We start from the raw sequence: 12,071 nt of genomic DNA, 5'->3' as shown, positions 1-12,071 counted from the left end.
CCAAAGGCGGGTCGGGAAACCCAAAGATACTGCATCTCCGGCAAGTTCACCCCCATGGCTCTCATTTCCTGAAGCCTCCTAGGAGGCTTTAAGGGTGGGGGACAAAGTAAAGCCATCTTTGCTCCCCGGACCCAGGCTCTCCACTCTCCCTCCTGCCCTGCCTGTGGCTCTGTGGGAAGGCATTCCGATGAGAGGAAGCAGGGGCTTTGGGGAAACCCCCTCCCCCTCTTTTAAAATCCATTCTGACACTGAGACTTCCCACGGAGTACCCCTCAGTCACTTATGGCAATATAAACACAGGACGGGCCAGGGAAGGGTACTTACTGATGAGTGGCTTGCGATGAACATATCGTGAATGCAAATGGCTCTCTCTAAAGTGTTTGCGGTGCGCGAGATCCATCGTCAACCCCCGCGCGCCAGGTCTTCTGAGCGCTAATCATTTGCTCAGCAAAGCCTCTCGTGGTGGATGACGCAGAGGCCAGACTCGGCCTCGGCCTCGGCCCCAGCAGAAGCACCGAGGCGGCCTCAAGGAGGCTTTGCTGTCACGATATGCACCCAGTGTGGCCCCTGTCCCCGCCCAGCCCCACCCCCGTGCGGTCGCGGGGACTACAGTGCAAGCCAACCTTTATCTCATTTTCTCTCCCACAGATGGAGGTAGTGAGTACCTTCAAGAGAAGCGGTTCATTTCAGGGTGCTGTGCGCCGGCGGTCCTCGGTCCTCAGCCAGCTCCATGACGTAACCAATCTTTCTACCCCTACTCACGTAATTCTCTCTGCTGCCAATCCCACCAGTGCCGCTGGGAGTGAGTCTTGAGTCCCCTTTTCTCTCATAAATGGCATCTCTGGGGGAGGAAAAAGCCTCCCGCCTCTTCCTTCTCTTTTTTTCCAGTCTTACATCCTCCGCTCACCGAGGCTTTTCCGTTCTTTCTTTATCGCCCTGTTCAGTCCTTCCCGCCCAGACGGTGTGTCTCTCTAAAGCCATATCCTCTTATGAAATGTACTGAATCCATGGCACTGCTGGACCTTCTGTTCTTTCCTTTGGTTTTTGGGGTTTTGTTTAGCGCTCCTTCTGTCGCTGGTTTTCTTTTCTTGAACTTGTCTGCCTTTGCTGATGGTTCTTCATGAACTTGGCCGCTTCTGGTGGTGTCTGGTGTCAGTCAGGTTGGGGCCTTGGTCAGTGTTCCGCGGGGCAGCTCGAGGGAGGCGCGCGGGCTCAGGGCCGCCCCCCAGGACTGGAAGGAGAGGCGAGCGCCTTTGCAGCGCCATTCACAGCGGAAGAACCCAGCCCGCCCTCTTGGGACTAAAGCAGCAGCTTCCAGAGCTCTCCTTGGAGTGGTTTCCAAAGGCAGTACACCTGAGCCCCGGGCGTTAAAGGTGACCCCAGGAGCCCTCCTCATGCCTCGAGCCCGCCCTCGGCCACGTTTCCTTTTGTTCCCAAAGCATCTTCGCTGTTTCCAAGCAGGCCTCAGGATTGGAAGGTCTTAACCTGATCTGGTCCAGACTCTCTCTCCTCCTTCCTTCGAGAAGCTGGGAGAAATTGCTTCCTTTTCATACGTCCCTCTGAAAAGTTCCCGCCATGTCTGTCACATTTTAAAAGGAACCCAGGGGCTGTCCTAAAGAGGTAGAAAGCTCCACATTTCTTTACAAAGACAAAGGGCAAGCCACTAGGCCATGGAGCCCAGCACCCCACGGTCCGCCCAGTCAGAGACAACACAAGGAACAGTGTGGGCCCCCCACTGCCCCCCACTGCCCCCCAGAGCCACCTGCTTCTCACAGCAAACTCGAGATTTCAAAAGCCAAACAGTACACCTTCAAGTATGAGCCCAGAGCCCCTGCCAGGATGGTTCACTGCTACCTGTTTCCTTTCCTTCCAGTGGGACCCGGCAGCTCTCACCTCTGTGAACACATCACTTCCCCGTGGACGGGAGTTGTTAACCGTGCTTTTTTCCCACACCAGACTCTGGGATTTTCTTTTTGCTTGATTTCTTCTCTTTTCCTGTTTTCTTTTGTCTTGTGTTTTCTTTTTTGTTTTTTCTTTTCTTCTTCTTCTTCTTTTTTTTTTAGGAACTGGTAAGAGGTCCCCAGTGGAGGGCGTCCCTCCTCTTGCTTAAGCTGTCCTTTCAGACCACTCTGCCCTTTATGGAAGGGATGTACTGGTCCCCACTGGGGCCACCTTGTCCCCTTTGGAAACAGCGCACACGTAAACACACACACACACACACGAGCGTGCTCCCATCCCACAGGCCACACACATGTCCAGCTCCCTTGAACGTTCACTGAGCCACCCACCCGGGGCCGCAGACGCTGGCTGACGGCCGTCACAGGCGAGCTGGAAAGCTTGTCCGACAGGGCACTTGGCACCACTCCACCTGGGGAAGCCGGCAGGAGGCTCGGCCAGGGCCTGCTGGGCCGCAGCTGCCCTCCCCTGCCACTTCTTTCACGTGTTCCTTTGCCATCTCTCTCTGTGCCTTCTCTCTGTCTGTCTGTCCATCCGCCTGTGTGTTGACTTGGGGGAAGGCATCCCGTCCCTCCTCTGCTCACCCCTAGGCCTTCCCCACACTCCTGCTGAGGCCGCGCTGTCTGGGGGCCTCAGGCCGCCTCCCTGGGGGCAGCCTCCTTCTCCTCTCTCTTCCTCGGCTTCTAGTACCTTCCTTCTTTCTGCGGCCACCTGTCCTGTCCCCCTTCCCAGTGCCGGGAGCCCAGCAGCGTGGGGTAGGAGCCGCTCCCGGGGGACCTAGGTAGCTCCTGGCCAGAAGAAGGGTCACTGTCCATCCACACCACGTACCACTGGGAGATGAGCGCCTTCTGCCTGAGGAGGGTCCCGATGTCCTGACTCACAAGATGCTGGATGGAGGGCCAGGTGGCACCAGGGGACGTTCCTGCTTCCAGAAGCTGCCGACCAAGACCACCCCCTGCACCATCACCGCTTCCCAGTCCAAGCTTCAAAGACCCCGAGAAATCACCAAGTCTGGCGCCCACATCGCACGAATCAGGGGAAGGCCTGGCAGAGTGGAGGACAGCCCTAGGCCTTCAGTCTCTCCCTCGGAACTTACCAGAAGAAAGGCAGGGTGCAGTGGTCATGGGGCACAAGGTTTCCTCAGGAACACCCAGCTCTTTCAGGAAGGCTTCTGTCCTCCTTGCCTACCACCCGGCCAGGCCGCGCCTCCTCCCGAGCGCCGCGGCCAGTCTCGGCCCAACATCGCTTCCGGTGAGAGCCTCAGGCTGTGTAGGTGGAAGGCCTGGTTGCGGGTGTGGACAAGGAGCCCGAAGGCCAGAGTGACAGGTGACATTGCTCACCCAGCGCAGGCCCCGGCACGCAACATCGACGCAAGAAGTGGCCAGAGTCCGAGGGGGAGGACAGCCCCTCAGAGGAGTGATGGGGGGAGGCTAGAGGTGCGATGGTCCTCGGGGCTCAGCGCGCCCACATTCACAGCCACGCACACTTCCTTTTGACCTCCGACACCCCGCCCCCGGCTCCAGAATGGCCTTGGCTGCCTCCCCGCTGCCCACTCAGCCGTCTCTCCTGCCTGCCTTCGTGGCCGCCCCACCACAGCCATTGCACGGGACCCCAGCCATGCCTGGCCTTGTGGCCACCCGCCGGAGTGGCTTAGGAGAAAGCATTCTTTACTAACCACCATCAGTCTTCTGGGAACGAAGGGGGTGTGAAATCCTATCCCGTTAGTGTGTCAGTCACCCTCATTCCTGCCCCAATCACACTCTCACACAGTAATTCTTCAGGAAGCTCGGCCTCATTCCCCAGCTGGCTCTTAGGATCCCCAAGGTGTAGGCAGACAGGAGGTGTCTATTCCCTCAGGTTTGCTAATGAGCGGCAAGCCCGGGCCGCCAGATGGCTGCCCCCAGGTGCGAGCGCCCCCCCAGCCACATATCCACAGCCTGTTCCCCAGCAGCCTGGCCCTCCTGCAGCAACAGTGGGCCCCTGTGCTCAAACGCTTACTGTCCCAGGGGCAGGTGGCGAGTTTGCTCAGATGTGCCCAGAAGGACCCCTCAGGGCCCTTCAGTTCTGATCAACCGAAAACATATCATGACAGTTGCTTTATTTTAATTGGCTTTTGCCGACTTGGCAAAGCCCAGCCCGGCGAGCCCCCGGGGCTTCTGTGGGCACGCCCTTCTGGAGCCTGGGGAGACACGCCCCTCACACACTCCTAGAGCCCCACTGAGGAAGGAGCCCTGCAGAGTGAAAGCTGTCTTGTTTGCTGGAATTTGCTTCCTTCTCAGGAAATCCATTGATTTCGAGGCAAGTCTGCCCACGGGGGTTTCTGGGAATAGCGTATTGGCATTTTTGGTCAGCTCTTTGACAGTGTGCACACTGTCTCCGCACTAGGAACAGTGTCAGCCCTACCCGAGCCTCCTGCAGCCAGGGACCCTACCACATGGAAGAATCTTCCAGGCAATTCCTAAAGCACATGCCAGCTTGCAGCCTAAGGCAGACCCTGAAAGCCCTGCTCCAGAGCCCCCCACCCCCGCAGACACTTCCGGGCCGACTCCTGGGGCTGGGAGCCAGGGCCCAGGAAGCCCAGGAGACTTATCTGAGGCCCTGCAGCTGGAGACAGCCGGGATGAGAGGCAAGGCCGAGCCCCTGGAAAACGCAGGACTCTCCGTGCCTGGGTCAGTTCAGTGCAACATCTTGTTGACACCGGCCACTGAGTCTGTCCTGTCCCGGTCCTGGGCACACGTGCACGCCCACAGAATGGGAGGTAATCTTCACAACTCACAAGCCACCAGCATTTTCGGCTGGCCGGCACACACAAAGCTGTGTCTTTGGTTTGGGATTCAATCCCTCAGTGAAAGAGCCGACTCTGGAGTCTGAATTTTCACGTCTTCTAATTCCGTGGTGAGGAAAGGGAGCCTTCCCCCTTGCTACCCCCTTGATTGTGGGTCCATCACTGCACACCTCTTTGTGTTGGTCTCAAGTCACGATTCACCCTCATGCCTACAGGGAGGGTTTGGGACTTGGCAGCCTAAAGTTCATGGAGGCGCCATGGCTCTCCCGGGCTGCTGTGTTCAGAATTTGCTCTAAATCCAAAGCCCCGTTGCCAGGGAAGCTGCCAGGTTCCTTCCTCCCACAGAAGGTTCTGGATAGTGGTTGGTACGGAAGGACAGGGCAGGAGTTGGATGGAAGTATTTTGAGCTCTGTGAGCTTCACAGTGAGAGAGAAGGGAGGGTGCAGAGGGTGACGACCCCCCCAGGGCCTGCTCCTCCCACAGTCCAAAGGTGTCAGACCCAGTTTCTGTTGTGGCCATTGTCATTGTTGTTCGGGAGCCTTTGCTTTTATTTTTCTCTCCTTTTCTTTTCCTTTAATGGGGTGGGAGATCCTTCATCCTTCGCTTTCCTCCCTGCTTCCACGTCCCTTCTCCGCCTCCACCACCACCTACATTGCAAACGCAAGCGATTAAAGTTCAAAACAAAAGCGGGGTACATCCACTTTCAGCCGCGACCTTCCCCCCTTCTGCTTGCAACTCTTCATCAGTAGCATGGTCCCGTGGCAGAGTCGGACACAAGCATCCTTTCTCCTTGTGGCCGGGGTAGTCCTGCGGGTCTGGAGTATCACGTGCCCCATCCCCGCCAATGGAGCTCACGGTGAGGGGAAGACAGGCCAGGGCTCACGTGCGGGGGCGAGGGCCGGGCAGCAAACAACAGAGAAGGAAGTTTGCGCTGAGTGCAGGTGGTCACCAGCCTCAGAGGGAAAGGAAGCAGAACGAGAGAAACATTAGTGGCACTATTTTGGATAAAGGTTGTCCGGGACAGCCTCTCAGAGGATGATTTGTGAGCTGAGTTCCAAATAAGGAGGCAAGGCCGACATGGGATGATCTGGTGGAAGAAGAGTGTAGGCGGGGGACAGGGCAGGGGTGATGGCCCTGGGGGACACCCAAGCTTGCTGTTCCGAGCACCGTGGGCGGAGAGCGCTGGTCGGGGGAGCTATGGTGGGAGACACGTGCCAGGCTGCGTGGGCCCCCTACTCCCAGCACCTATCCACTGAGCCCCTGCTGCATGCGGGTGCTGTGCTGGGTGCTGGGGACGTCAGGGGCCTTATGTTCCAGTGACAGGAGACAGAGGAGAGAATAATGGGATGTGTGGGGTGTTTGAAGGTGAACCATGCTGGGGAGAAAAGGAGGCAGAAGAGGTGCCGGGGTGCTGAGGGAGATGAGTGGATTGCGGCTGTAAACGGAAAGAGCTGAGGGGGAGCCATGAGGCTCACTGGGGAAGAGCCTTCCTGACAGAGGGAACAGCCAGTGCAAAGGTCCTGAGGCAGGAGTGTCGTGCTTGAGGAAGAGCCGGGAGGCTGGAGAGGGTAAAGGAGAAAGAGGAAGAGAATGGCCCGAGGCAGGCCCTGGCAGGACTTTTCCTTTGAGGGAGACACAGCCACTGAAGTGTTTGGACCAGTGGAAGGTGCGACACGCTCTGACTTCCGCTGGAAAAGATTGCTCAGGCTGCCATGCTGAGAAGAGACTGTGGACGTCAAGGGTGGCAACAGGGAGACAAGGGAGGAGACGTGGGGGGGTGGGAGGTAAAGTTGAAGAAGCAGGCAGAGCCCCGAGTCTGGACATTGAGGCGGGAGCTCCTTAGCAGGCAGATGGCTAGAAGCACCCAGGAAATGCGTGGATGTGGATGGAGAAAAGGCCCAGACGACCCTGGGGCCCTTGGCCACGATAGGGGATGGGCAGCAGCAGGGGGACCTGGAAGCAGGGGTGTGGTGTGGGGGGCACGGGGCGCCCAACGGAGAGGTCCCTGGGGAGTGGGGGCAGAAGAGAACAGGGCCAAACGAAGCTGGGCCCCTGCGTACCAACAGCTGGAGGGGCTGCGGCCCCGAGAGAGGGGCAAAGAGTAACCTAGACGAGGGGGACGGAGCTGACAGCGAAGGAGGAAGCGGGCCGCGGTGTCAGAGGCCAGGCGGTGGGGCGCAGCAGGCCTCACTCGGAAAGGGGAGGGAAGCCGTGGGGCAGCCCCCAGCCCCAGCTGGACCTGCTCCTGGCTGGCTGTGATCTAGAAGCCCTCTTTACTGGCCGTCTTTCACGTCTTTCTTTACCTTTAAATTCTCTCACAGTTACCTGGACCTGGGGGCGTCCCGCACTGCGCAGACCAGTGTGAGCGCCACCAGTCGGGACCCAGCGCAGCTTCAGCAGCTGCTGGGGTGTTTGGAGTCGCTGCCTGCCACACAGCGAGGGCAGGGCCTGACTCAGCGGTCAGAGAGGAGGACCAGAGACCCCAGGGGCGGCAGCCACGCGGGCTGGAGCCCGGGAAAGATCCAGGGACCAGGCGGGGGGCGTCTCTGCGCTCGGGGGCTGCAGGGAGACACAGCCGCAGCGCTTGAGGCGGGGACGGCTCCGCCCTGGAGAGTTTCGGGAAAGAGGGGCCCCAAGACACGCTGATGTGCGGCACTGGGTCTGTGCCTGCAAGTTTCAGCCAGAGCCCTGCACCAGGATGCAAGGACTAGGCGAGGGGCAGGGTCGGCGGGGGGCAAGGCTGACGGTCCTCCTGGACCTCCTCCAGTTCGAGAGGCCCATTAGCCATCGACGGGAGGTACAGGAGCAGCAGATGCAGGCGGAGGCGGTGCAGGGGGCATTGGTGGCGTCGAGGTGGGCTGTGCGCTGTGGGTGGCACTCACAGCCTTGAGGGCAATGACATCCCTTTGGGCGTCCTAGAGATGGACAGGTGGCCTGAGGACCCTGCCCTGGCCCCTGCGACAGTCCCAGGCCAGGAGAGGAGCTTCAGGAGGCAGTAAGGGTCACGCACTGGGGAAGAGCGCTGGACCCACCCAGCTGTGACCAGGCTTTCGCAGGGACGCGCTAAACTCCACGGTGGGGATGTCCTCAGACTCCCAAGTGCGAGCTCAGGCCTCCAGGGCGGCCCTCTCTTAGAAACGTTTCCCAGTTCCCACCAAACCCGTGTCCCGGGGGTTGACTGTGCCCTTCAGCGTGGAGTGGCCTGAAAACTCCCCATCATAAGACCAATCCCAGGCCATGTGTTAAGAGCCCAAGATTTGCATGCAGGGAAATGGAAGCTGGAGGGAAGCTGACTCACCGTCAGCTGTAAGACACTCAGGATGACTCAAGCCGACGGCGCACATTGGAGTGGGCAGCCTGGCACCTTCTGCTGGTGACTGAGCGGCCGCCCTGCGCCGGGCTCTGGCGACAGGCAGCAAACGAGGCTAGTGAGGGGCATCAAAGTGAGTCTCTGATTACACCCGGGAGGAGGGCCCTGAAGGAGCCTTCCAGGCCAGAGCAACAGAAGCTGGGGAGGGAAGAGCCGGCCACCCTCTGGGGGAGCTGGGATGAGTTTGAGCAGGGGCCTGGCCTGATCACATGACCCAGGTCCAGGTGAGGGGAAAGGATGTAGCCAGGGGCACCGGGACACTGCTGGCAAACTTCCCACAAAGGCCTCCAGGGCCAAGGGTGGCAGCACGCCGCTTGCTCCCATTTCTGTGGCTTGAGGGGGTGGCTGGCTGCCGGAGTAGGTCCTCCACCACCACACAGCCACAGCCAGTGTCCCATGGGCTCTCCCACAATCCTGGCCCCAGAAAGGGCCCAAGTCATGAGGCCACATCTGCCGTGGCCACAATAAGTGAATTGTTTCTTTCCATTACAAATGGCAAATGATTGTCAACTTCTATGTCACCCCGAGCTCGGAAGCCCGTCTGGGGAATGCAGGATTTAAGATATGGAATCAGAAAAGTCCAATGTTATGGAGCCCTTGGGCTCAGTTTTTGTTTTTGCACTTGATTGTGAGGTTCTCCTGGGTTAAACTGACCTAGGAGCACTGAGCTTGGCTGACCCCGGGATCCAGACACTGGAGGGTTGAAAGGGATTCATGGTCTAAACCAGGGGGCAGCAATGAACATTGGACATGTCCTTCAGAGGACACGGCATGGCCGTGTACCAATAAGACTTTATCTACAAAACCAGGTTGAGGGCCAGAGTTAGCTCTTGGGCCACAGTTTTCCGACACCTTGTCTAAACCAAGAAAACCCAACCCTAGGACCTTGGACCTGGAAATGGCTTTAGAGCTCACTTTGTGTCCACCCACTCACATAGGGAGGCTCTGGCCTCCCCATCTCAGCACAGGACCAGCTGGCTAGTGCGAAGCCCAGCTGAAGGCTTCCCATCGATTCTGCCTCCTAGAAATATGAGGGAGCTCAGGCTGGGGGCCCAAGGAAGGAGCAGAGAGAGGCAGCAAACCGAGGAGACTTGAGCACATGTGGAGGTGAAGGCAGGGCAGCCAGCGGAGGCCGAGGGGCTAGTTCTGAGAACAGGGTCCTGTGGGAGGTGCGGAGGTCAGGGGTGCCTGAGCTCAGCTGGGGCCTCGGTAGCTGGGGAGCAGGGCATTGTGGGAAGCTTTTCCCCAGGGGGCACTTGTGCTGATCTGAGGTCTGCAGATGCCAGTGGGGCAGCCAGGGAACAAGGTGTAGCAAATGTGAGTGGGGGAAGCATATGGCCCCCAACCAAATTCCAGGGTCTGAAAGAAGTCGTGTGGTTTGGAGAGTGAAAATGAGGAGGGTGAGAAAGGCTGGAGAGGCGGGTATCGGCAGACTACAAAGGGCCTCTGATGGCAGGAGATGCAGGACGGCACGGTCTGAGAAGGGAAATGATGACCAGATCAAACACATCCACCTGGTGAATCAGGGCATCCGAGCAGGACAGGCTTGGTCGGTGTAAATTAAAAATGGGGCCATTTTCCATCTTGGATGCCTCCAGATGGGGGACTGGTAGGCTCTTAGGCCTGGAGCTCTGATGAGGGGCCTGGGCCGCAGTCCATGGTTATAGCCAGATGAGCCCAGAGCTGTGGCCAGGGTGAGGAGGTGAGCCTGGGGGTGTGCACAGGGAGGAGGGGGACAGGGACAGGCCGGGGCTCTGGGCACTCTGGGACAGAGTCACAAGCAGTGGAGGAGGTGAAGACAGAGAAACCGGTGAGGTAGGAGGAGGGCCAGACAGGGGCAGTGTCAGGGGAGCCAGGAGAAGTTCCCAGAAAGAGGGGCAGGTGGCCCCTGGGGGATCAAATAAGATGGAGACACAGAAGGGCCGCTGGGCTTAGCAGCACGGAGAGTGATGGGCAGATGTGTCTGGGCCTGACCGAGAAGCCAGGGAGGGGAACCAACGCGTGAAAGGCCTGCAGTGTGCCCACAGACTGGGGACTTTCTCTTGCCAGAAAGTTCCTCGGACTCTCTGGAAAGAGAAAGTGGAGAGCCCAGTGTCCAGCACTGTCCCTTTGCCCAGTCATCTTTCTGGGCTCCCACGTTGGAATCCCCCCCACTCAGTGCAGGGGAAGGGGCAGGAGGGAGCAGTCAGGAGTCCCGTGAATCCATTGCTCTTGAGTTCCAGAGTATCTGCCCAGGTCAGCCTAGAAAAGCCACCGCCATTCGTCCCGCATGTGCATCAGGTGACGGGAGGGAGACCGCAGCGGGGCAGAGGGCTCTGACTGTTCTGTTCCAAAGGACAGACGTTTGTCATGCGGTGACCCCTGCCGTGGGTGTGGGCTGCACTCACCGCTGATGGCCTCCTTCCCTCTTCCTTCCTCGCCCCCCCCCTCCTGCTCACTGGCCCTCCCCCTCCCCCTCCAGATCCGGGTGGTGAAAGCATTCCGTAGCTCCCTCTACGAAGGCCTGGAGAAACCCGAATCCAAGACCTCCATCCATAATTTCATGGCGACGCCCGAGTTTCTGATCAATGACTACACCCACAACATCCCGCTCATCGATGACACGGACGTGGACGAGAACGAGGAGCGCCTGCGGGCCCCGCCCCCGCCCTCCCCCAACCAGAACAACAACGCCATAGACAGCGGCGTCTACCTGACTACGCGCGGCACCAAGTCAGCTACCTCGTCAGTGTTTTCTTCCCGCCCCGGGAGCCCGCTCCACAGCGTGGAGACGTCCCTCTAAGCAGAACTGCTCTCGGCACGGCACGCGCACTCCCCGCACACACACGCACCCGGGCGGGCCGGACGAGGGCACCGGCCACGAGGAGGGCCCGCCAGGCCGCTGAAGATGCTCGAAGGCACCTGCCAGGAGCCAATGCATTCTAGGCTTCTTACTCAGGAGGACCAGGAAGGGGAAGGAGGAGGAAGGAGAGACCAAGAACAGTTGTGTTCCCCCCTTTTTCTATGGAAGCTTTTTTAAACGAACACTGTAATTCCACCAGATGTTCCCTGTTCGGGCTGTGCAGTGTGGCAGAGGGCCGGTTTCGGTTTATTGAGAGCTTCGTCGCACCTGCTGCAGAGCAATTGGATCCACAGGTACCAGAGGCAGGAAGGATGCTCCCACCCAGATGGTCCACCGGCCCAGCACCCCCTCCCCAGGACGCGTGCAGTCAGCCTGTGTGTGCATGTGTGCGTAGCCACGTGTGTGCGCGTATAGACGTGTCCGTGCACACAGGACCAGATGCGTATCTAAAGGATAAGGAACTACTTAACGGCATGATATTTCCATTTCTCTTATCGGGTGTTTTCATTTTGAGATTTCATTATTTATCGCGGCAGGGTTTTTTTCAGGGAACTAGACTGCAAGAATATCCTTCTGGTTGCTTGGGACGCCCCTCCCCCGCACTGCTCCCCTCCCCCCAGTCCCCTCCATCCTCCGTACTCCCAGCACAGCTCCTGGGAAGGCAGGCGCGAGGCCGGAGCGATTACAGTTGGAACAGTTGGAACATTTGCACTTTGAGACCCCTGCCTATAGAGAAAAAAACACCATTCGATGGAATTTTTATTTAAAAGGAAAATACCAAAGTATTGACGAGAATGATTCCCTCCAGTAGGCCGAAGGGGGAGTTTTGCTTTAGGTTTCCTTTGGTTCCAACTCCAATTCCAAGTCCTGCAATCTGGCCAGTGGGTAGGATTTCTTTGTCAGAGCCCCAACTTCAAGAGCACGAAGCCAGGCCACCTGCCGTGCCTGACCTCCTGGGATGATCCGGAATCCTGGCCCCAGGAGAGCCAGGTCCACAGGTGGAGGTGGGGAAGAATGCAGAGAGTCAGAAAGAAAGCGGAGACAGACGCTCCCTCCAAACCCAGGAGGAGCCGGCATGGCCGCAGCGCAGACCCCAGCCCCCTGGACGCCTCCACCTG

General features: G+C 58.7%; 1 protein-coding gene across 4 annotated transcripts in view; it reads left to right on the top strand.

The window, feature by feature from the left end:
• ATP2B3 (ATPase plasma membrane Ca2+ transporting 3) overlaps positions 1 to 11,565 on the top strand; it is a 40,714-nt gene extending 29,149 nt beyond the window's left edge. For 2 of the 4 annotated variants that reach the window (XM_060137989.1, XM_060137988.1), the window contains one exon: positions 10,573 to 11,565. In XM_060137989.1, coding sequence (XP_059993972.1) covers positions 10,573 to 10,893 — 321 coding nt within the window. In that variant the 3' untranslated portion in view covers positions 10,894 to 11,565. Of the gene's footprint in view, positions 1 to 648; positions 990 to 10,572 lie in introns of those variants that run through there. The other 2 variants (XM_060137991.1, XM_060137990.1) reach the window with 2 other exon arrangements.
• The last annotated feature ends 506 nt before the right edge of the window (positions 11,566 to 12,071 follow it).

This window comes from Lagenorhynchus albirostris, chromosome X, assembly GCF_949774975.1.
Source record: "Lagenorhynchus albirostris chromosome X, mLagAlb1.1, whole genome shotgun sequence".
In the NCBI taxonomy this organism is placed as follows: domain Eukaryota; kingdom Metazoa; phylum Chordata; class Mammalia; order Artiodactyla; family Delphinidae; genus Lagenorhynchus; species Lagenorhynchus albirostris.
The sequence above is the reverse complement of the archived record's forward strand: the minus strand, read 5'-3'. Positions and strand labels throughout refer to the sequence as shown.